Source organism: Festucalex cinctus, chromosome 17, assembly GCF_051991245.1.
Source record: "Festucalex cinctus isolate MCC-2025b chromosome 17, RoL_Fcin_1.0, whole genome shotgun sequence".
Lineage (NCBI taxonomy): Eukaryota > Metazoa > Chordata > Actinopteri > Syngnathiformes > Syngnathidae > Festucalex > Festucalex cinctus.
Window position 1 is genome coordinate 15,257,968 of NC_135427.1, and position 22,778 is coordinate 15,280,745.

Consider the following 22,778-nt stretch of genomic DNA (forward strand, 5'->3'; position numbering starts at 1 on the left):
TGTGAATTCATAAACGTCGTAGAATATGGATATGCAATATCCATACGAGCCTGACTGGTCTTGCAATCACGGCGAATGTTACAACATTGGGGGCGTTTCCTGTGACGTCACGCTCAGTATATTTCCGTGCTTGCCAGTCGCCTAACAACAGAAATCCGACCTGCTCGGAACCGTCGAACATCGGATAAAACCCAAAAACCGCTGCAGACAAGCAGACATACGACCCCCCGTAAGACTCCTCTCAACTACATTACACCTTGTTCAGGTAGTTTTGTTTTTTTTGTTTTTTTGGTTCTCTTCCTCTGTCTTAATCAGTTTCTGTTAACGGTACACTTGACAGCCAAGCTTAGTTTAGCTACCTTGCTAATAATAGCACAATAATCCAATGTGGATGTGATGAATTTGATTGTAATGGACATTACATAGTATAAATAAGCCAACTGGCCACGGGTCTTTTTTTTTTTTGGGCTTTATGCTTTGACGTATGCAGAAAGTGGGGGTGTGTTAGGAGGCTGCTCCCTTGCAGCCTATCATCTTTCAGGGTGGAGGTTAAACTGTCCTGCACTGCCAAAAATGTTCGGATACTTATCTACTGCAGTGTTTACAGTTTAACAAAGTGAGCGTCAAAGGTGCATTTAGTCACTCGGGGGAAGGACAATTCAGTTAAGGGGGGTTCCACATCAGTTGCAAAATGTGTATCCAATGTATTTGCTCGCAACCCCGCCCTCCAGTGGCGCAGCTACGTGGTGGCCACTGTCTTTTAACTGCACTTCATAAAGGTTGGTTCGCTTTCAAGGTGGACCACCCTTTAATGGCTGAACGTTCAATCTGGTGAAAAGTACCCGCTGATCATTTAAGTTATATGTAAGAAGCACTCAGAAAGGGAAACAATACGATGACAGAATGGTAAGTATGACTTGCGCAGGGTCAATAATATCAGCCGCCGACACACCTAAACACTTAATTGAACAAACAGCAAAAGAACAAACATGTCTTGCTGAACAAACGTGTAATTAGCTTATCGGTACACAAACAACATTTGACTGACACCCAGCTTGTGGTTCGCAGTATCGAACCAGTCAACCCTAAACTGGCTTCACGGTCAGGATTTTGGGGGCCAATCATCGAGTTGAAAAAGAAAACCGTTCACAAGATGGACCAATGTGTCTATTAAATAACATTTATTTGTATTCAAAAAGGGGACTGTGTATATTAATGAACCTTTACATGTAAATTTAAGCTTCGGCTTCTACCCGTCAGCCCTTCTTTCGGATGTCAATGTTGCAAATGATGTGATGTGATTGATGTAAGCTGTAATGTGTCCTAAAGGAAAAAAAAAAATGAATAAACTAAATTTGCTATTTTTATAAGTCTGTGTCTAGTTTGCATCTGCCGTCACGTGGCAAGGGTGCAGCTTTTTAATTGTACTGTTTACTGAGCGTAAACAAGCGTATTTGCTCATGTTGAGCGGTCGTTGCAAATGAAGGAAAGACAAATGAAAAATAAGTGTGATTTGAATATTAAACATTTAATAACGTACAAACGAAAACAATGTGATTTTTAGTCACAATCTAAGCTACTTTCAAAACCCATCCATTTTTTTGACCGCCTATTGCTCACAAGAGTCGCGGGTGGTGCTGGAGCCTATCTCAGCTGGCTTTGGGCAGTAGGCGGGGTACACCCTGAACTGGTTGCCAGCCAATCGCAGGGCACACAAAGACAAACAACCATCCGCACTCACAAGCACACCTAGGGACAATTTGGAGCGCCCAATTAACCTGCCATGCATGTCTTTGGAATGTGGGAGGAGACCGGAGTACCCGGAGAAGACCCACGCAGGCATGAGGAGAACATACAAACTCCAACCAGGATGGCCGGAGCCTGGATTCGAACCCGAATCCTCAGAACTGGGAGACGGACGTACTAACCACCGTGCCGCCCTGCTTTCAAAACGAACAGGAAAAAGAGTGAAAAGATTAAATAGTCTATTGCATGAGAAGGGACTCAAAAATGTCCGTGGCATTGTTGATATGATCGTCCAGAAATAATTGCTTTATACCGACGAAAATCAGTTTTCAGATTCTGTCATTTGGACACGTGCTGTATTGTGAACCGTGTGAAAGAGACTCATTGAGTGAGTACGGCGGCTGATGTTTAACAAAACCAGGAATGAGCTGATTGTCCTTCATGGAGCAAAAGTGGTTCACAGGATAACAGATTGGTTGGCACGACGGGAACATGATCAGTCACTTACAGTAAAAAAAAACAAAACACATGTGCCTCAACTGTCTAACTTTGTGTGTCCATCTGCCTCCTCGCTTTGACACAAGCACACCAGGATGAAGTCAATGATTCTCCAGCTGGGTCGCAGCCTGAGGAGCGCGGCCCTCGTCCGCGGCGCCCATTCGGCCGCGCGTCCCGTCGCCGCCGCGCGCAAGTCGGAACAGCCGCTCACCTCCGAGGAGATCTACGTCCGCGAGGAGAAGTACGGCGCGCACAACTACCATCCCCTGCCTGTGGCGCTGGAGAGGGGCGAGGGTGAGCTAATGTCAGCTTTGACACCACCAAAACACTTCAGACAGACAAAAAGTCTGTGCATGATAAAACCTTTTTTTTTTTTTTCCTCACAAAAATATGATTTCTGATTTGAATATATTTTCCCTCACCATGTCATGACAAGAAAGGAGCTCATGGAAGTAAATTAGAGAGTTGCAGTTTACTCTTTTTGAATGTTAAAAAATTATAAAACGTTGGCAATTATTTTTAAATATCAAGGCCATGATAAAAACAATCACAAACATTAAATACATTTTGCAGAGGCAGTAACTGGTTAATTGATTTATTTATGAATGAAAATAACGTATTTAAGTGTGACGCAAACATTCACATAAAAATCTTTTCATAATTTGAATTCAATAATTGTAAATATATATTTAAAAGATTCTAAATTGTCAGTGCAATAAGTCAGGTGTTTCATAAATGTAAGAAAACACTTAAAAAATTCATGTGAACAGTAAATCTCAACAACACAGTAAGATACAGAAAAAATTCACTCTATTTTGTTAATTTATGGGGAAAAAAATTATTAAAAATAATCGATTAATGGTTTTATGAATCGAGATCACGCTAAAAAGAAAAGATTCATTTTTAAAAAAAAAACCCAGCCCTACTTTCTTCGCTTTTGTAATTTAGCATCTTTCTAGGGGCAGCCATTTTGTAACTGTAAGTAATTCACTTCCAGCAATACTTCTCAAATAGAGCTATGAGCTGACCTAAGGAAATGTATATTTTTTTTTTGCTGCTCTAAAATAAAGTGTAATTGCACATCCACTACAGTAGGTGGTAGTGGCGCTCGAGTGCGAAAGGTGCAATCTCGTGACAAAAAAAAAAAAATTGAGATGCATTGCATTGTGAATGGGAACAAAAGCAGGACCTAGAAGCCTATCGTAATTTTTTCTTTTTCCCCAGAAAATGCACACACACAAAAAAAAAAACAATACTGAAATCTCTTCTATTGTATTGTACAGGAATCTACGTGTGGGATGTTGAAGGCAGCCGCTACTTTGACTTCCTGAGCGCCTATAGCGCCATCAACCAGGGCCACTGCCACCCCAAGATCGTGGCTGCCCTCAGCACCCAAGCCTCCAAGCTCACGCTAACCTCCCGCGCCTTCTACAACGACGTGCTGGGCGAATACGAGGAGTATGTCACCAACATGTTTGGCTACGACAAGGTCTTACCCATGAACACCGGTATGTACGCAAGACTGCCATTGCTCGTTTCGGGGCCTGTCTGTGACGCTAGTTTTTTTCCAAGGTGTGGAAAGCGGCGAGACGGCCTGCAAGCTGGCTCGTAAGTGGGCCTACAACGTGAAGGGCGTCCCCAAGAACAAAGCCAAGATTGTTTTTGCTGGTGAGAGCAGGTTTTTATTGTTTGGGAATTTTTCATTTTGTTGTTTAAATTTAGTTAGTTTTCAGGGTGTTTCTGTTAGTTTTTATTAGTTTTAGTTATTTAGTTATGTTTTTGTTTTTTTTAAAGGCATTTTCGTTTTATTTCGTTAATGAAATTTGTTTATTTTATTTTATTTATTTTTTGGTTAGTTTTAGTTAACTAAAATAACCTTGCTAGTGAGTCAAACTTAAAGGGATACTTTATTTATTTAGCCATTTTTGGCAGTCAAACATTAATATTTTGCCTATAATAAATGTGATATTTTCATTATTTTTCATGTACAATCAGTACCTTTAAAAACATTTTGCAACTTGCTGTCGACTGAAAACGACATCACAAGGGCCCAGGTAACCAATCACAGCTCAGCTTGTGAATGTCACATGACCAAACCTAGAAAACAGGTGAGCTGTGATTGGTAACCTGAGCCCTTGTGATGTTATTTTCAGTCGACAGCAAGTTGCAAAATGTGTTTTTAACTCATTCACTGCCAGTCATTATAGAAAATTTTTACATTTCCAATACTCACGTGATATTCCATTCAATAATTATATATAAACCGAATCTACCAAATAACAGAATAGACTTCCTACTTTTTGTCCCGTCCCGTTCTTTTATAATTGACAGCAGAAAAATGTAGGTTTGCCAAAATACAGCCATTTCTCCCATGGACTCTGAAACTGTGTTTATTTCCTATAAAATGGGGCAATGATGTCATCTACCGGTGGTTGGGCATCAGTAAAGTTGTTTCCAAGTTTGATATTTACAGTGGAGCATGCTCAGATTCGCCCCCATTTAGCACCGCTCTAAAAAATACAATTGACAAGTATACTTGTCAATTGTATTTTTTGCAGTGAATGAGTTAATTAAAAGGTACTAATTGCACATGATAAATAACGAAAGTGTCAAATTAATTATAGACAAAATATTAACTTTTTATTGCAATAATGGGCTAAATAAGTGAAGTATCCCTTTAAATGAGTTGCTGGTGCATTTTTAATTGCACAAATACGTAAGAGCAGAATGATAAATGAGCTGCCGATGCCGACAAGTCGCGCCCAGTTAGTCACTCAACATCAGCCGTGAAAATTCTCCGCACATATTTTTGTACCAGATGGGAACTTCTGGGGCCGCACCCTGGCAGCCATTTCCAGCTCCACCGACCCCAGCAGCTACGAAGGCTTTGGCCCTTTCATGCCTGGATTTGAGCTGGTCCCGTTCAACGACATTCCCGCGCTTGAGGTGTGGTTTTGCATTCCATTTGATAAAATAAGAGAGCGAGCTGAGCTGAGCTCTGACTTATGTTTTTCATACTGGAAGTGAGATGAATCGTGTTTTGTTTTGGCGTGCATGTTTGCAGAAAGCGCTCCAGGACCCGCACGTAGCCGCCTTCATGGTGGAGCCCATCCAAGGCGAGGCGGGCGTGCTGGTGCCCGACGACGGCTACCTGACCAAAGTCAGAGAGCTGTGCACGAAGCACAACGTGAGTACACACTACACTAGGGGTGTTAAAAAAAATCGATTCGGCAATATATCGCGATACTACATCGCGCAATTCTCGAATCGATTCAATAGGCGGCTGAATCGATTTTTAAACTTCCATTTTTAAAGGAAAAATATTCAACAAAACGTCTTACTTCGGGTTAGGGTTCACACCTTAAGCATGGAAGAATGTTATATGAACGGAACATTAAGCCTTAATATTTTATTTTAATTCTGTTGAAACATGAAACAGATTACAACCTGTATAAGACTGAAGTTCCAGATAAATAAATAATACATTTTCATACAAATCTTACACTCTGCAAGTTTACTGATTAGTATTTTCTGAATTTGAATGAAAAAAATTGCAACAATTGACTTATAAATTCGGATCGGGATTAATCGGTATTGAATCGAATCGTGACCTGTGAATCGTGACACGAATCGAATCGTCAGGTACTAGGCAATTCACACCCCTACACTACACACATGATGCCATTTTAGCCTCATGGTAGGAAGAAGATTAGTGCTGTCAAAATGAATCCATTATCGAAATTTTCACTGATTTCTGCAGTCCTTCATGAAAGAAGACTGATTATCTTCTGTGTTCAATCAAAATAAGACACTTGCAAACATATGTTTTTACTTTGGAAAACAATGACCAGTAACCTAGTACAACATCAATCCCCTTTTTTAATCACTATACAAATACAAAGTACGAAATAAACACCAATCTCTGGTTAATAAACAATGCTGGGCTTCGCTCACCTTCCCCTTTGAGTGACTCGACTGAGATGACCTTTTTACAGGTCAGCACAGGTCAAACAAGCCCAAAAATGATTAGGGTTGGAACACCTATGTAACTAGGGGCATGGAAACCAAATAAAAAGAGGGTGAGGAGAGGATTTTTTTCAGAGTGCAATAGTCAATTGTATCAGTCAGTTCTTTGAACTGCGTGTCTTCTCTCCTTTTTGTTGCGTTTAATAAATGTCAAACAGGTAAAGCTGACAACAGTAATCAGGGAAAAAATGTTTTTGTAATAAGCGAAGTGCGCATCTCGAATTCAAGGTGCATTATGGGTAGCGGCGTGGTGCATTGTGGGTAGGCGAAACTACCAAACGGTCATTGAAAATGAATTGGATCCGATGGAAACGTTTCAACGGCTGGAAAGTTGCTGTTTTTATTAACATGCATAGCATGTGGTTTACTGATATCGGGGAAGTTGACTTGCAAGCTTTAAAGTGTACAGTTAGGCAAAGATTGTCACAACTCTAATCTCCGCCATTCAAATTGATAGGGTAGTTGGTAGCCTCGTTTTTTCACTCGTGCATGCGCAAAATTAATACGCACTTCGCTTATACACTTTAATACCAAATTAAAATGAATCCAATGAGTCAAATGATGGATAGATTCATCGATTCTAAAAAATATTTGATGGTGACTAGGGGTGTGAATTGCCTTGTACCTGACTATTCGATCCGTATCACGATTCATAGGTCACGATTCGATTCGATACCGATTTATCCCGATATGCATTTACAAGTCGATTGTTGCGATTTTTTTACTTAAATTTAGAAAATACCATTTAGTAAACTTGCACATGCATACTAAGATTTGTATGAAAATGTCAGTAAGCCACTGTATTTAACAAACAGGTTGTAACCTTTTTCATGTTTGAACAGCATTGAAATAAAATATTAAGGCTTAATGTTCCATTAATATAAAAGTTAGACGTTTTGTTGAATATTTTTCCATCAAAAAAGGATGTTAAAAAAAATCGATTCAGCTGCCTATTGAATCGATTCGAGAATTGCGTGCTGTTAGTATCGCGATATATTGCCGAATCGATTTTTTTAACACCCCTAATCGTGACAGTACTAATGAAAACGGACTGATGGGCCAGTTGAGTCGATGTCAGTGTATCTGGCGAGCAATTAGCATGAAATTAGCCTCTCGAAATGTCTCCAAGCCAATCGTCAAACAAAGCTGCAGTAAAATTATTGAAATAATTTTACAACAGCACTACTTCCAAAAAAGATTGAGGCAAGTGTGGGGGGAAAAATGTCTTCCAGGTGCTGTGGATCGCCGACGAGGTGCAAACGGGTTTGGCGCGAACCGGCCGGCGTCTGGCTGTGGATCACGAGCAAGTGCGTCCAGATATTGTCATGCTGGGGAAAGCGCTCTCGGGAGGAGTTTATCCTGTGAGTGTTCTATATTTTTTTTGGAAGAATCCTGTTAATGATTTTTTATTTTATTTTTTGAGTTTAAAGTGTAACTGTTGCATTCGCCTCAGGTGTCTGCCGTGCTGTGCGACGATGAGGTCATGCTGACCATCAAGCCCGGCGAGCACGGGTCCACGTACGGAGGGAACCCCATCGCCTGTCGGGTGGCCATAGCTGCCCTCCAGGTCAGTTTCAAGAAACTGCATCATTTATTTGAACATTATGAAATGAATTCTAGAACAATTGTATCCTATTTCGACTAGATCACAGGCGTCGGGCCGAAATCTTGTCCCTCCAATAGAGTCACCTTTCAGGAAACTCCAAAAACAGCAATGTTGAAACAGAGAAAGCCATTTCAACACTTTAGATTGGTCAATATTTTGTCAAATTAACACCCACACAAGTGGACAGATCAATACAGATTTTTGAAAAAATAGAAAGAAAAAAAATTGTGACTTAGAGGTTTCAGCCCAACGACAGCAATATACTGTATAATGGTTTATTTAGATTGTTGTGTGTTATTTCATGGCAGCAAATAGGGCTGCACGATATTGGAAAAACGTGATATGCAATACAGCTGCTGACTATAGCGATAGATATTGTGTTATTTAACATCTACCTACAGAAATGACATTTGTATTATCTAATGAAAGAATTACATTTTTTCATGCAGCAAAATTTGCAAATTCACTGTATTCTTTGTTAATTGCAATTACCTCTCGATAATGTTCAACTATTGGATGGCGGAGCACATTTTCGTTAGCATCTGACTGGTCAAATTCATAAAATTCCAAACGAAACTTAATGCATGTCTTTGCGATATGCATATTGCATGGCCCAATATCACGATATCAATATTTTTTCGATATGTTGTGCAGCCCTAGTACCAAATAGGGATGTAACAATAACGGCGATATTGGAACTGCCACAATATCATCGTCATGTCACGATATTAATTTAAAAGCAGCACATCTGTTATTAAAAAAAAAAAAAAAAAAAAGTCGCGTTGATTTCCATTTGTGCAGTTCTAGCACCCTCTGGTGGCTTCTTTTTTAGCGCAGTTTACTTTTTACAAGGCATGTTTTGGCCCTTTTATGTTCAAAATCCGCGCTAATTGACAGACGACGGGCACGTAATATGCTTGTGAACCAAGTCAATATCTGGAGGAACTCAATGTGTGCGCGCATTAGCAAGTAAGCGCCTCAATATTAAATGTTATTGTAGATTGTACAGGTTGTTTATATGCATTGTTGTTATGTACAAAAGCACAATATTGTTTTGTTTTGTTTTTTTTAGAATAAGCTTTTTTTGTGTGTGTTTTTTTTTTAACTATATTGTGACCTTTTTTTTGTATCGCCAACCTCCCCACAATATCGTCATAATTATATCGTGATAATAGCTTATCGTGATGTTTGGATATCGTTACATCCCCGAGTAGCAAATAGAGTTGTCCCGATTTAATCGTGATCATAAATTGGGGCCAGTCATGTAACGTTCAGCTGATGGGTATTGACTGAAAAAGATGTGATGATTGAATTTCATTTCCCTCATTTATAAAGTCACGATAAAATATTTCATATGTATCTTGATGGTCGTGCAAAAAAATAATTACCGGTAAATAAAAATAAGTGGGGTCAAATGTTTTTTTTTTTTGAATGCAACACTTTTCTGCAGGTATTGGAGGAGGAGAAAATGGCGGAGAACGCCGAGCGGATGGGACAGCTGCTGCGCTCGGAGCTGAAGAAGCTGCCGTCCGACATCGTGACCACGGTGCGGGGCAAGGGCCTGCTCAACGCCGTCGTCATCAAAGAAACAAAAGGTAAGCGACGCCACCTGATCGCGTTTGCAACATCGCGAACGCTGACGAGCCGTCTCTCGCTCAGAGTACGACGCGTGGAAGGTGTGCCTGCGCCTGCGCGACAACGGCCTGCTGGCCAAGCCCACCCACGGCGACATCATCCGCCTGGCTCCGCCCCTCATCATCAATGAGCCCCAACTGAGAGAGTGCATCGACATCATCCACAGGACCATCGCGGCGCTCTAGAAAATACGCTGATCACTCATCTGGCTTTGTTCAAACATACTTGTTGCTATTTTAAATTTGACTTTTCAAGGTGGGCATTCTTCCTCCTCTTCAGATTTGACTTGGCATTATCAGTTTAGGACTGATTTGCCATGAAATGGTTGCGCTGTTACGGCCAAACCTCCAATGTCGAACATAAAGCAAGAAATGAAGTCAAGTGAGTTCAAATAAAATCCTTCTGCCATATTAGTTTCTATCAACTGTACAGTGCAAGTAACATAATTGCAATTTCAAGTCATGATCACCTGCTAGTGCAAAATTTTAGATGAATAGTTGAGATTTGCAACATGAAGTGGCTCAAGAAGGCATTTTTAGGCGCATAAAATTGAGAAAAATAAAACTACCCAGCCCTTTGCACAATGATGGTGCCACCTAGTGGTGTTTTTGAGCTGCTGATGAAATTAAAATATTGGTAGTGGAACTACTTTTCCTTTACAGGCACTAAACAGAGCAGGAATTTTTTTTGTTATTGTTCGACTTTGAAGGTTTCATTGTATGTCACTTAAGTGTGCAAGTGCACACAGAACGATGTCAACGAACATCATGCAACATGTTTTTCGTTCTTTTTTTATTTTTTTTTATGATAAATTCAACCACGTGGATTGTGCTGTTAAGTCACCCAAACATCGTGTAGCCACTGTTACATTCTCTTTGTCAAGTTGTAAGGTTCCACTATGTTTTCATTTCCGAGACCAGACTTTTGTTCCATGAAACATTCTTCAATAAATTATTGCAGTTATTCAAAGAGCTATATAAATAAACTTGAGTTGAGTGTAAATTGAACTGTCTGTCTACAACAAACGGAGATCACAACGATAGAACGCTTGGAAATGCTGCGATGACCAAGGCTACCACTAGTTGGAGTAGTGACCTCACACTGCGCAAATAAGGCAAGGTGGTAACGTTCAGGTGAATTCAGTAGATTAGAATGTTGTGGAAAGCTTCATTTACTGCAACAGTATATAGTCAGTATTACATTTACAGTATCCATTTTTTGTCTTGTAACAATTGTTCTCCAGATGTTACTCCATAAAATAAATCAACTAACAACTTTAATTCTCATAATGTTTTGCTTGTAATGGATTTCTGAATGGGAGTTGTTTTATGTTTTTTTTTTTTTTTTTTATTATGGGAAATAACACTATTGTGATGATATGATCTCACAGTTGTCTTTTTGGAACGGGAGGCCTGCCGAAGAAGAACAAAAGCAGCCAGTGTCTTCAATCAGACGGCACAGGACAGCTCATTATTCTGGATGGCAGGCAGCCGAGCGAGGCCTCCGAGTTTGCTTGTGAAATATGAGAGGAATCCGAGCTTGGTTGGCAGCAGCGAGCGGCCGTTTTTTTTTTTTTTTTCCGCCAGGTGACACAAACAACGCCAGCGAGGGCCCCTCGAGGATCGGGAGACGCGTCCCCCCTCCAGGCTGCGGCCGCTTTTCCGCAAACGAGCTCCGCTTTTTGGCACAGTGCTGACAGGTTGCGCTACGATGACGAACGAAACTTTTTGACAGGCTCGCAGATGTGCTCAAGTCTGAAATTGAGATTGAATTGAAAAAATATTTTCATGTATCATTTCGACTTTTTTCTAATATAGTGAATGAAAATTGGGAAAACGTGAGTAGGGCTTATAATTGGCTATAGTTACCACAAGATGGTAGCAAAGGACTTCTACTGGGTCAATGAAGCTCCTCAATTCACTTGAAATTGTTTCACTGGCACCAAGATGCCACCAGATGGCAACAAAGCAATACTATTACTGTTATCGGAAGTATTTGCACAACATAATTCGTCTGTATTAATGGTATGATTAACAAAAAAAAACCCCATTACAACTTTGTAAGATTTTTTGCAAATGAATTGAATTCGTACATCACAAGTTTTATGTAATAAAGATGACTAATTTCATTAACAGCACAATTATCCAAGTAATATGACAGATTTCTTGTGATAACATTCTAACATTGAAGTTTTTACCTACCAAAACAATAAAAAATGAAAAAATATTCCCATTTTTTTTCTCAATTATCCCCTAACCCCCCCCCCCCCCCACACACACACACAGTACTGACTTCTTGTATTATTATTATTATATATTTTTTATTTTTTGCAAAAAGTTGTAATGTTCCATCTCTGCATGTAACATTTCAACTTATTTTTTGTTATGACTATTATTGCATCGTTGACACATTTTGCTAAGAAAAATTGAACAATTTCATAACATCACCATTTTTAATTGTTCATAACACTACAGTTTTCTTTATGGCATCATTCTCATAGTGATACTTGGTAACATTACAATGTAAAGTAACATAACAGTGCAATGACCTTATTCCAAAAACACTTCATCTTATTTTGTAGTAACGATTTTATTCACTCCTGTACATGCTTCCTCCCGAATAAATGACGTCCGCCCACTCTCCCCACTAAGTACTACATCCTGACAAAATGTCCGAATGGGAAGGAAGGTGCGGTTCCTTAAAAATGTAATTCACATAAAAACATTTTAAGACGTAGAATCAAATGAAACGAGCTCCACATCCAAGAAATGCCAACTTTGGAGTTATGAGTAATACATTTCCCCCTCCCCACCTTATCATTGCTAAATCAAAGGTACGTAGCTTCTGCATGAAGTTTACGACATCCGAGCGCGCTGATAAATGGCACACCATCTTTAAATAGAAATGCGCACGGACCATTTTTTTCCCGTTTTGACTTGCCAGTGAGGAATAGCTCCACTTAATATGGATGAGGCCCAGCGTGCCCATTAGGAGGCCACGCCCCCTCCTGGGAGCTTTCCCACACGTCGTTCCATTAGTGCGTTTGACACTACAACAGCCACTGGTTTTTATGCGAAAGGAGTGGTTGATGGGCACTGAAAAGAAATTATGCCACGGCATCGTTGAAAATATGACATAGGCATTTTTCCAAAAAATTCTGAAAAGGTTATGATGACTTAATAATGCTTAAATGCGGTTCACTTTTAGCGGCCTCACTGTTTCACTGATTTTTTATGTATTTTTTTATGTGCAATTTTGCATGTTTTTCTTTAGTGCTGGCAAAGTTAAAGTGTTAACTAATTAATTAATCACAAAAAAAATATCGCATTAATCATTTAATAACGCGGATGGTTACGTTAAAAGGTAACATAGGTTGTGTTTGAGTAATAAACAACTTTATGCATTAAAGTAAAGCATTTTTATAAATTTTTGCGTATGACATTAAGAATATTTGTTCATCTAAAACTACCGCCACCCCTAGTTTTAGATTATGCAAGTAATTAACTGATTATAAAAAGAGGATGAGCATGTGCAGTGGATAAAAAAAAAAAAAGTTGAAGCGTTCCTCATAACATTAAACGTAGAAAGAATGAACACATAACAGGCAGGCAATTTTTTTTGATAAAAAGCCTTTCGTTAAGCGATTAATCGGGATTAATCAAAATTTTAAGATGTGATTAATCTGATTTAAAATTGTAATCGTTTGGCAGCTCTTTTTTTTAACAAAACTGTACCTATTTTTTTTTTTTAAACTGATGGTTTGAACATTTCGTGTTTTAATAAGAAAATTCTATATATAAAAAAATTATAATAAGTGTAAAAAAATAAAGCTGACTCCTTAGCGAATTTTACTTATTGCGGGTATTTTTTGGAACATGAGCCAAGTAATAAACAAGGGAACACTAACTTTATTCACCTTTGCTAATAAATAAAATAAAGATAAATAAAATAAATTCTCTCATTTAAGTTTTGTAAAATTTCCTGCTAAATCTTGCACTTCTGATTTTGGGAGTGGTATAGAAAATGGCTGGTTAATCTCGGTCACAATTTTGATGAACTTTTCTCACAGTTGCTGAAGAGCTCAGCTTGTATACATTAGGGCTGGGTATTGCCGCCAACCTCACGATACGAGACGCATCACGATACTGGGGCCACGATACGATACGTATTGCGATACATATGTATCCCACATGAGACACGTGCCATGTTAAGTTCATAAGTAAATAAATGTTGATATTCTTCCTCTGCTTGAATTTTTCTTAGCAAGACAGTGTCCAATCACTGCTGAGCTATATTTGCATCAATTGAAGGCAATTAACTTCAAAGACGCTGCTGGTTTTTATTTTTTAGGTACAATGCAAGCTGCAAAGGCAAACGTTAACTGCCTATTTAAAGTTAACAAGCAATATCGATTCTGACGCCTGCGTATCGATACGTGTATTGTAATGAGGCCCGCAACGATATATTGCCGTATCGATTTTTTGAGCACACCCCTAGTGAACATCACATGACCGACCCCAAAAAACAGGTGAGCTGTGATTGATCATTACCCAAGCGCTTTTCGGCACCGTGATGTCATTTTCAGTCGACAGTAAGTGACAAAACGGCCACCCCCCTGAGATGGATCAAAACCTGGCGAGTTTTGCATTTTCATTCATATTCCACAAATGCAATAATAATCAGAAAGCCGTGTTTAGTAGGCTAGTATTGTCAAGAATTTTTTTGAATTCTACTTTTTATCATTGTTTGTCACTGTGTCACATTTAAAGCCACAGCCATCAAAACAAATCGTGTCGCTGGAGCGTTCCAGCTGGTGCACCGCACTTCCTAATATAGCTTTTTTGGCCCTCAAACTCCAGTTTGGCTTCCCCATCGGGCAGTTACAACAAGCGAGCGAGCGAGCGACTCCCGAGGCTCTCATGTGGCGAGCGGGGATGCCAAAGACTGCCGTAAAATTGGGAACATTTCACCGTAAAATGTGCCTGTGGATATTTGGAGAAGCGCAAAGCCGCAGACAGACTGGAAGATCCTGGGCCAGAAGTGTTCTTGAACACAGATCACGCTCACAGCTCAATATGGGGAAAGAAGACGAAGGTCAAATGCAAGAAGGAACTGGCAGCTTCCACTTTGTGGGGGGAAAAAAAAAAAAATCCCGCTGGAAATGGATGCTTAATGGTGCCCAGACGAATTGTGGAGGGAGAGAAAAAAACAAAAAACAAAAACAGTGGCGGTCATTGTGGATGTCCTAGGAGAGGATCCATGAGGAGGAGGAATGGATTCTGGGCTTTAAGGTGAGACAAACGAGCTGAGCTTTTGGCTTGCTGCCACCGAAGCTCTTAAGTGTCATAGCGGATAAATCCTGATCCTCCTCGTCCTCGTCGTCATCGACTTTCAGGACGGACGCCGTGGATTGCGTGTGTCCTCCCACAAAGTTCCGCTGCAACTCCAGTGCGCGATATGTGGCCACCTAATAGATTTGATCCTGTCATGTTTCGGTTTTGGGGGGTTGGGTTTTGGTATAGTTTTGGGTGTTTATGTTGTCTGTTGTCCGGTTTTGTCTCCCCTAGTCTTGTTACCGTTAACCTTGTCCACCTGAGTGTGTCTTCCCTTCCCAGTATGTGTGATCTAATTAGTGCCCTCTGCCTGCTGTGTTTCCCGGGTTTGTCTTGTTGGTGTGTCGTTAGTGTTGTATTTAGTCAGTGGGGGTTTGTTCACGCGTCATGGTAGCATTGTATTGTCTTGTCCTGGTGTGGGGTGCTGTGCCTTGTTAGTAACGTTTGCTATTGAATCAAGTTCCTCCCTCATGTCTGGTCAAGTTTCTCAACTCCTACCAAGTCTCCACGTTCTGCCCTAGTCTCCACGTTCTGCCCTAGTCTCCACGTTCTGCCCTAGTCTCCACGTTCTGCCCTAGTCTCCACGTTCTGCCGTTCTGCCCTAGTCTCCACGTTCTGCCCAAGTCTCCACGTTCTGCCCAAGTCTCCACGTTCTGCCCAAGTCTCCACGTTCTGCCCTAGTCTCCACGTTCTGCCCTAGTCTCCACGTTCTGCCCTAGTCTCCACGTTCTGCCCAAGTCTCCACGTTCTGCCCAAGTCTCCACGTTCTGCCCAAGTCTCCACGTTCTGCCCAAGTCTCCACGTTCTGCCCAAGTCTCCACGTTCTGCCCTAGTCTCCACGTTCTGCCCTAGTCTCCACGTTCTGCCCTAGTCTCCACGTTCTGCCCTAGTCTCCACGTTCTGCCGTTCTGCCCTAGTCTCCACGTTCTGCCCAAGTCTCCACGTTCTGCCCAAGTCTCCACATTCTGCCCAAGTGTCCACGTTCTGCCCAAGTGTCCACGTTCTGCCCAAGTGTCCACGTTCTGCCCAAGTGTCCACGTTCTGCCCTAGTCTCCACGTTCTGCCCTAGTCTCCACGTTCTGCCCAAGTCTCCACGTTCTGCCCAAGTCTCCACGTTCTGCCCAAGTCTCCACGTTCTGCCCAAGTCTCCACGTTCTGCCCAAGTCTCCACGTTCTGCCCAAGTCTCCACGTTCTGCCCAAGTCTCCACGTTCTGCCCAAGTCTCCACGTTCTGCCCAAGTCTCCACGTTCTGCCCAAGTCTCCACGTTCTGACCAAGTCTCCACGTTCTGCCCAAGGCTCCACGTTCTGCCCAAGGCTCCACGTTCTGCCCAAGGCTCCACGTTCTGCCCAAGGCTCCACGTTCTGCCCAAGGCTCCACGTTCTGCCCTAGTCTCCACGTTCTGCCCTAGTCTCCACGTTCCACCCAAGTCTCCACGTTCCGCTCAAGTCTCCACGTTCCGCTCAGTCATGCCATGCCAAGTCAGTCCACATCATGCCCAGTCTGTCCACATTCAGTCCAGTCATTTACTTGGTTCCCGTCAATAAAGTTATTCTCATTCCTGCCTTTCTCCCTGCCTGGTTTCTCCGTCTTTGGGTCCATCCACCACATCCTCGTTCCACACGATGTAACAGATTCAGGCTGATTTAAATTTCTGAAAATAATTCACATGCCTTAAAACTGGCATTTCAATTTTTAAAATCTTTTTTTTTATTTAAATTGGCCCAAATTAGTGGGGATCAGCAAAATAGTAATAATAGCATGGCTTCCGAAAGAGTGTCAAAGTGGGGCATCAAATATTGTGGTTTCAAAGTATGGTTAGGGTTTAAGGTTTCAAAGACAAATTAAGGTTTCAAATTAGTCTTAGGAGTCCAAAGTAGGGTTTTACTTCAAATTCGGGTTTCAAATGAGGGTTAAAGCGACACAACAAAGTGCAAATATCTCTGGCATCTTAGTCCCTGAATTTTATAATAATAACAGTTAAGTATCAAAATTGGAACGTAGCGTGGGGCACGCCATTATCCTGGTCGTTACGCCTAATTCACTCCCACTGGCTGCGGAACGGACGTGGTGGCGTTTTCCGTACGGCCGCCGTACGGATGCCGCAAGGATAGAACGCAGTCAAGTCTATTCACACCAGCTGCGGTGCAGTGCGGAAGGTTTCCGCATGCGTTCTATTTTTTTCCCGGACGCCGCATGCAGATTTTCATGAAGCTGAAGAAATGACATGAGCCAGACAGGAAGTTGGGCGTCTCGCATCAAGGTAAATCCGGTATATTTCATAATAAAACGGTTTGCGAACTCGTTTTTTTTTTAGGGGGGGAAGCTAGCTAACTACATAGCATGACATGAGTTGGTCGTTTAAGACAAAAAAAAAAACATGACAAAATAACACTATTTCAACACATAATATACTTAACCATGGTAGAATAACCATGGTCGAAGTCTCAGAAATAATGTCCATCAAGTAGGACTCTAGATACATACACGGTTGTTATCGCGTGAACGCAACTCACCAGTGTGAACCCCACATGATATTGTGGTCTGGCGGGTGCACATTTCCGGACACACAACGCATTGTGAAATGCAGGAAGCCGTACGGAAAACGCACCGCGGTCCTTTCCGCAGTCAGTGTGAATTGGACGTTAGGGGTTCAAAGTAAGATTTTGTTTCATCAGGGATCGACTGTGCGAGCATTTCACTCGCAAATGCATCCAAATTTCAAGTGCGTGCTGGTGAAAAAAAAATACCACTCGCACGGCGCGAGCGCATTAATGCTCCCTCTGCACTTTGTTAAAAACGGACGTTCAAAAGTTGCCGTGTCCTCCGCTGGCTCTGCCGTAGCAACAAGAGCGTGCCGCTGCGCGCCGACTCAATCTAATCGTATTTGAGTGAAACATGATCCACTGCAATGTGATTGGCTGGCTACTTCCTGATCGGGCACAGCATATGCGTACACAGACTACAATTTACATCCAAACATATATGGCGCTTTTTCACCAGACCGGTTCCACACCGAAGCGGCATTTTTTTGTCACCGGATCTTAGCGACTCCATGCGACTTTTTCGGGGCCGAGCGGTTCCGTTGTAACTGCTGTTTAGAACCCTTTCGGCAGTGGTTCTGCAGTGGGAACGAGAGGGGCCGTGTCGTCACCTGTCATCTGATTGGCCAACAGTAACGCAGCATGCATCGCCGTGGCACACGCCTAATTACGGTATATACAATAAATATAATGTTTTACAACAACGCTGGACTATATTTACAATTTAAAAGGTACTTGTGGATGGATTTGTAATGTTTGTGGTTTTAGAAAACATCGCAAGTGCACAACACTGGCTGGACGTGTGTTCCTATTCACTTGAATGAGAGCGCCAGCGGCAGAGCTCTCCATTCACAAATAGCTTCGCTATAGTTCGTGAATCACAATATTTCATCCATGGGGGTCCATATTAAATTGTAAATATGGTTCAACGTTGGCGCGACTTGCCACTCGTGAAATGTTATGCAAGATCCGCACGCACTGGGGAATGCAAGCTCGGCTTGGACAGTTCAAACGATACAGATGAAAAGGGCAGGGGAACGTCGGCCGAGGAGCAGGTATAGAAAAATAACAAAACAAAAACTGCTGACTTTTACTGAGCTAAACAAAATAATGTTCACATGAGTTAAGATAAACAAAATTATTGACTTGTTTTGATAGCCACTGCTGTTGCAGGCAAACCTCATGTTCCAATAAAATATTTTACAAATATATCAAGTTGCGTATGCCTAAGGTCATGCTCTACCTCCACAAAAAATGGTGCGACCAAATCCTGTGCTTTGCGACCAACCAAAAATCTTACTCGCACCAGTGCTACCAGTGGAAAATTTTTGTGTCGAGCCCTGTTCATATTGGAGTTTTAAACTAGGGTTAAGGTTTTAAAGCTAGAGTAGGGTCTCAAATGGCAAACTAGTGTAAGGGTTTTAAATTAGGGGTTCTAACTTCAGTTTAGGGTTTCAAATTAGGGCTTCAAGCTAAGGTTTGAGATTCATCATATTAGGGTTAGTGTTAGCGCTCTATGCCAACTGCGATGTTTGTTTTGTTTTTTTCTTCTATTCTGCACTGATGTTAATTTGTAGTCGTACAACTGGAGGTGCATCTGTATGCATGAAACATCTCCGGCTGCACGGTGAGTTCACCGACACCGCCGAAGCCGCCGCCTGCTTGAGTAATAAGCGCTCGGCTCGGAGAGGAGATGGGAGGGAGCCTGCAAGACGACACAGTGGTGAGCCACCACCTCGCTACTACCCCGTGCGTGTGTGTGTGCACGATTGTGCGTGTTTGTGTGTGACGCCGTGTGATGTTTCACAATCAAGTTTACTCGTCCAAGCGTAGCGAGCAGCTGGACCTGGCTGGTATTAGTATGCCCCTAGTGTCCCCACAGCCGACGTTCAAATGGAAGCTCTGCCTGCTTTTTTTTTGCTAGCATTTTAGCACTCAATGCTAGGAGGGGAAAAAAAAATTAACAAATTTCATTTGAGTTAAAAATAGCGATGTTTCTTTTTGACACAGATGACGATTCACCAGTGTGTTATACTGCCCCCTAATGGCAAGGAGGACACATTCCAGATTTTGTTTTGCCTTAGGTATTGGTGGCTGGTATCGCCAGACTCCACGAGAGTACCCAACACATTGAAACAAGGCCAGTATTACCCAATACTGATACCTGGTAGGGCTGCACAATATATCGGAAAAATATCGATATCGCAATATTGGCCCATGCAATATGCATATCGCAAAGACATGCAATGTTTTATATGGAATTTTATGCTTATATCTGAATTTGACCAGTCAAACGTTAACGAAAATATGCACCACCATCCAATTATTGAACACTATCGAGTATAATTACAATTAATTAACTAAGAATACATTGAATGTGCTTATCATGCTGAATGAAATATAATCCTTTCATGAGATAATAAAAATGTAAATACAAATTTCTTTAGTTACAGGTTAAATATCTATATTGAGAAACTGTATCGCATATCACGTTTTTTTCAATATCGTGTAGCCCAAATACCTGGTGTCGATTATTCGTCCCTTTCCAGGTAAAAACAATACATGGAATTAGGTATGATCGACGATGGAATTATGTTTTTGTCGTCAATGCTAATTTGAAAATTTAAGAGAAATTAGATAAGGGAGCTGACCTGATAAAATGGTGACTAGCATAACATCGTTTCCATTTCATCACAACTGGCGAACGCTCCTTTTGTTTTTTTTTTTTTTGCATAAGAATGCTAATTCGTGCGCGAGCTTCGTTTCAGATTGCGCAAGCCACTTCAAAACATTGCGCAACGCTTTTGCTTCTTTGTCGTCAAGTCAATGAAAAGTGCTGAGAGCAACACGAAAAAAGTTTTATCTGTTGCTTTTCCGGTCGTTTTATTTTTAATAATAATAATTATAAAATCCTCTGGCGGAAACATCTCCACATACAGAAGCTACGTTTCATAACTCTGCAGATTTATAGCTTCAATAGTTGCGTTTTAATGAAAGTCCGTTATCCTCTCGTCTTTTTTAACCGCCTCGAGTGTCGCCTTTGCTTGGTGGCTTCTTTTAAAGGCATTTTTGTGTGTGGAAGATGAATTGGGAGGGAACAAACTTTTTCTTTTTTTTTTTTTTTTTAAACAACAGCACAGGAGTGAGTAAAGCCGCCAACTACAGTGGAGAGGCTGCTTTTTATTGCCCAAAGCCAAAATGGCCGTCTTGGAGTAGTTGTTTGGATAGTTTCAGAAACTTTCGAGTCTCACGGGAACTCGAGGAGAGAAAAAAAAAGCCACTCGACACTAATGGAGGAAGAAATGGGCCAACATCCCAACGCGTATTCAGGCTGTCAAAATTAGCTTCAATTCACTTTACAGGAAGGAGAAAAGGAGAGAAGGAAAGGAGGGCGGAAGAATGGATGGATAAGGATGGAAAGAAGGTTGAAATCAAAAAGGAGGAAGAAAAAGGAAAGGAGGAGAAAAGAAAGTGTAATCAAAATGTACAATGTAGTCATACGTTTCCAAGTTTTTAATAATACACTAAGTTATAATTTTACTTTTTTTTCCTACTGATAACTATAATTTTACAAGGAATTTGTAATTTTACAAAAACATAATTTTGTAATAGCCGAAAAAAAGTTTGAATTTGCTAAGGATGTTGCTGTAATAATATACGGAATAAAAAGTAATTTTATCTGTGGTTTTCCCAGCAACAAAATTTTACCGTGTTGGCCCTGTCTCCCCGCAACCGCAGATTGATTCTGATTGGCCGAAAGCAAATGCTCATCATCTCCCATACAGACAACGAACAGGTGCAAGCTCGGCATCGCACTAAATATTGAGTCGGACAAGATGAGAGCTCGCTCGTAAAAAAAAAAAGAGAAGAAAAAAAAACAGAAAAAAAAAAACAGAAAAAAAAAAAAGACGACTCCGGTGTTTGTAGCTGTGATATACGAGCGGGTAATATTTCCCCATGAAAATGGCTGAAGTGGGCTTTTTCTTTTTTTTTTCTTTTTGCTGCCTATACGACGTTCAAAAACTGTGCTTTTATTCCAGGTTGTGTTGAAACAAATTCAAACTCATCTGTTATTTAAGCCATATTAATAGTGTAGAAATGACTTTTTTTTTTTTTTTTTTTTTTTTTTTTAATACTACAGACTGTACAAAAGTTAGTAATTTTACAATAACATAGGCCTACTCGACTATGTAGAAAATAGTAATCACGATTAATTTGGTAATAACTGAACTCACAATTAGGACGATCATTTCTTTTTTCGCAAAAAAACAGAAAACAGGGGTGCACCGATCGATCGGCCGGCCGATTTATCGGCCCTGATGTCCCTAATGTTGGAAGATCGACCGATCTTTTCCACCAATCTCATCTGCCTCCTCACGAGGTCTGAAAAAGACAGCCGCTGTCTTTTTCTGCGGAGATGACTACCGGTAATTGGATTTTCATTTTTATTTGAGAGAACTACTTCATGTGCAGTTAAAACAACCCATTTTTATTATTTCGCCAATATTGTTCAATTTTTTTCCAATAAAACAAGATTGGAACACTGAAGAGATTTTCTGCTTGTAATTAGGGAAAAAAAAATAAAAAATCGGTATCGGCAAAAATCGGGATCGGCAGGTCAGACTTTTTAAAAGATCGGGGATCGGCCAGAATATTGTGATCGGTGCACCCCTACAAGAAAATGTTTAAACGTAAAAAATATTAAGACAAATACATTTCTTTGAAAGACTATAATTATGCAATTTTCTTTTGGACCAAATAAGATGTATTAAATTAGTTATTTAAAAAAAAAAAGGTGAAAATACATTAAACAACAAAATTAGTACTAATAATTTTTTTGTTTACAATTATGCCAATTTCGTAATTATGGAAGTCAATGCACAGCCCTACAATAACACAATATCAGAAGAAAAAAATTTGAATATTACCGGTACATATCCCAGTATAAGAAAAGTGGAACTTTCCATTGTATGTCCTAACCTCGTTCCAAAACTGAATACATTCCTTTTCACATCAAGAACATGACCTCCGCCAGGGAGGCGGGAAGCCGTTATTTATTGTGCCCAGAGATGAAAATCTCCCATCTAAGGGAGTTTGCGGAGATAATAGGCAGCATTAAAATGAGGCCTCCGTGTGCCATTAAAAGAGCCCCAAGGTAGTCATCTGCGCGCAGCTGATAAAGACACTCGCGGCTCATTCATATTCATGAGTATGCATTACTAATTGTGGATCATCCCATGGGTGTTTTGAACATTTCTCATGTTCCATTTTTTTCAGTAATGTTTTGCTGATGATTGAATGACGAAGTCGTAAGCCGTCACGCTTTAACGGGATGCTGTAGCAACCAAACGGATCAAATTCAACGCGTGGGGAAATAATCAGAATTAAAGC

The 22,778-nt window shown here is 40.8% G+C and overlaps 2 protein-coding genes across 9 annotated transcripts in view; one reads left to right on the forward strand and one right to left on the reverse strand.

Annotated features, from left to right (window-relative positions):
* Positions 1–22,778, reverse strand: part of lhpp (phospholysine phosphohistidine inorganic pyrophosphate phosphatase) — a 106,192-nt gene that overhangs the window by 29,677 nt on the left and 53,737 nt on the right. The gene's annotated exons all lie outside the window — the stretch shown is intronic.
* Positions 82–11,651, forward strand: oat (ornithine aminotransferase). Of its 6 annotated transcripts, XR_013279451.1 has the most exons (11): positions 272–906; positions 2,331–2,538; positions 3,528–3,752; positions 3,817–3,912; positions 5,063–5,190; positions 5,309–5,431; positions 7,503–7,631; positions 7,724–7,837; positions 9,327–9,471; positions 9,536–9,766; positions 10,902–11,651. XR_013279451.1 is itself a non-coding variant. In XM_077502543.1 (10 exons), the coding sequence occupies exons 2-10, from the start codon at positions 2,340–2,342 to the stop codon at positions 9,694–9,696; spliced, it is 1,320 nt and encodes a 439-aa protein (XP_077358669.1). In that variant the 5' UTR covers positions 82–229; position 2,339; the 3' UTR covers positions 9,697–10,513. The 6 variants fall into 6 exon arrangements, 5 of the variants coding, with proteins under 5 accessions (XP_077358669.1, XP_077358668.1, XP_077358667.1 ...); XM_077502543.1 differs by lacking the exons at positions 272–906; positions 10,902–11,651 and adding an exon at positions 82–229 and having other exon boundaries at positions 2,339–2,538; positions 9,536–10,513; XM_077502542.1 differs by lacking the exons at positions 272–906; positions 10,902–11,651 and adding an exon at positions 84–265 and having other exon boundaries at positions 2,339–2,538; positions 9,536–10,513.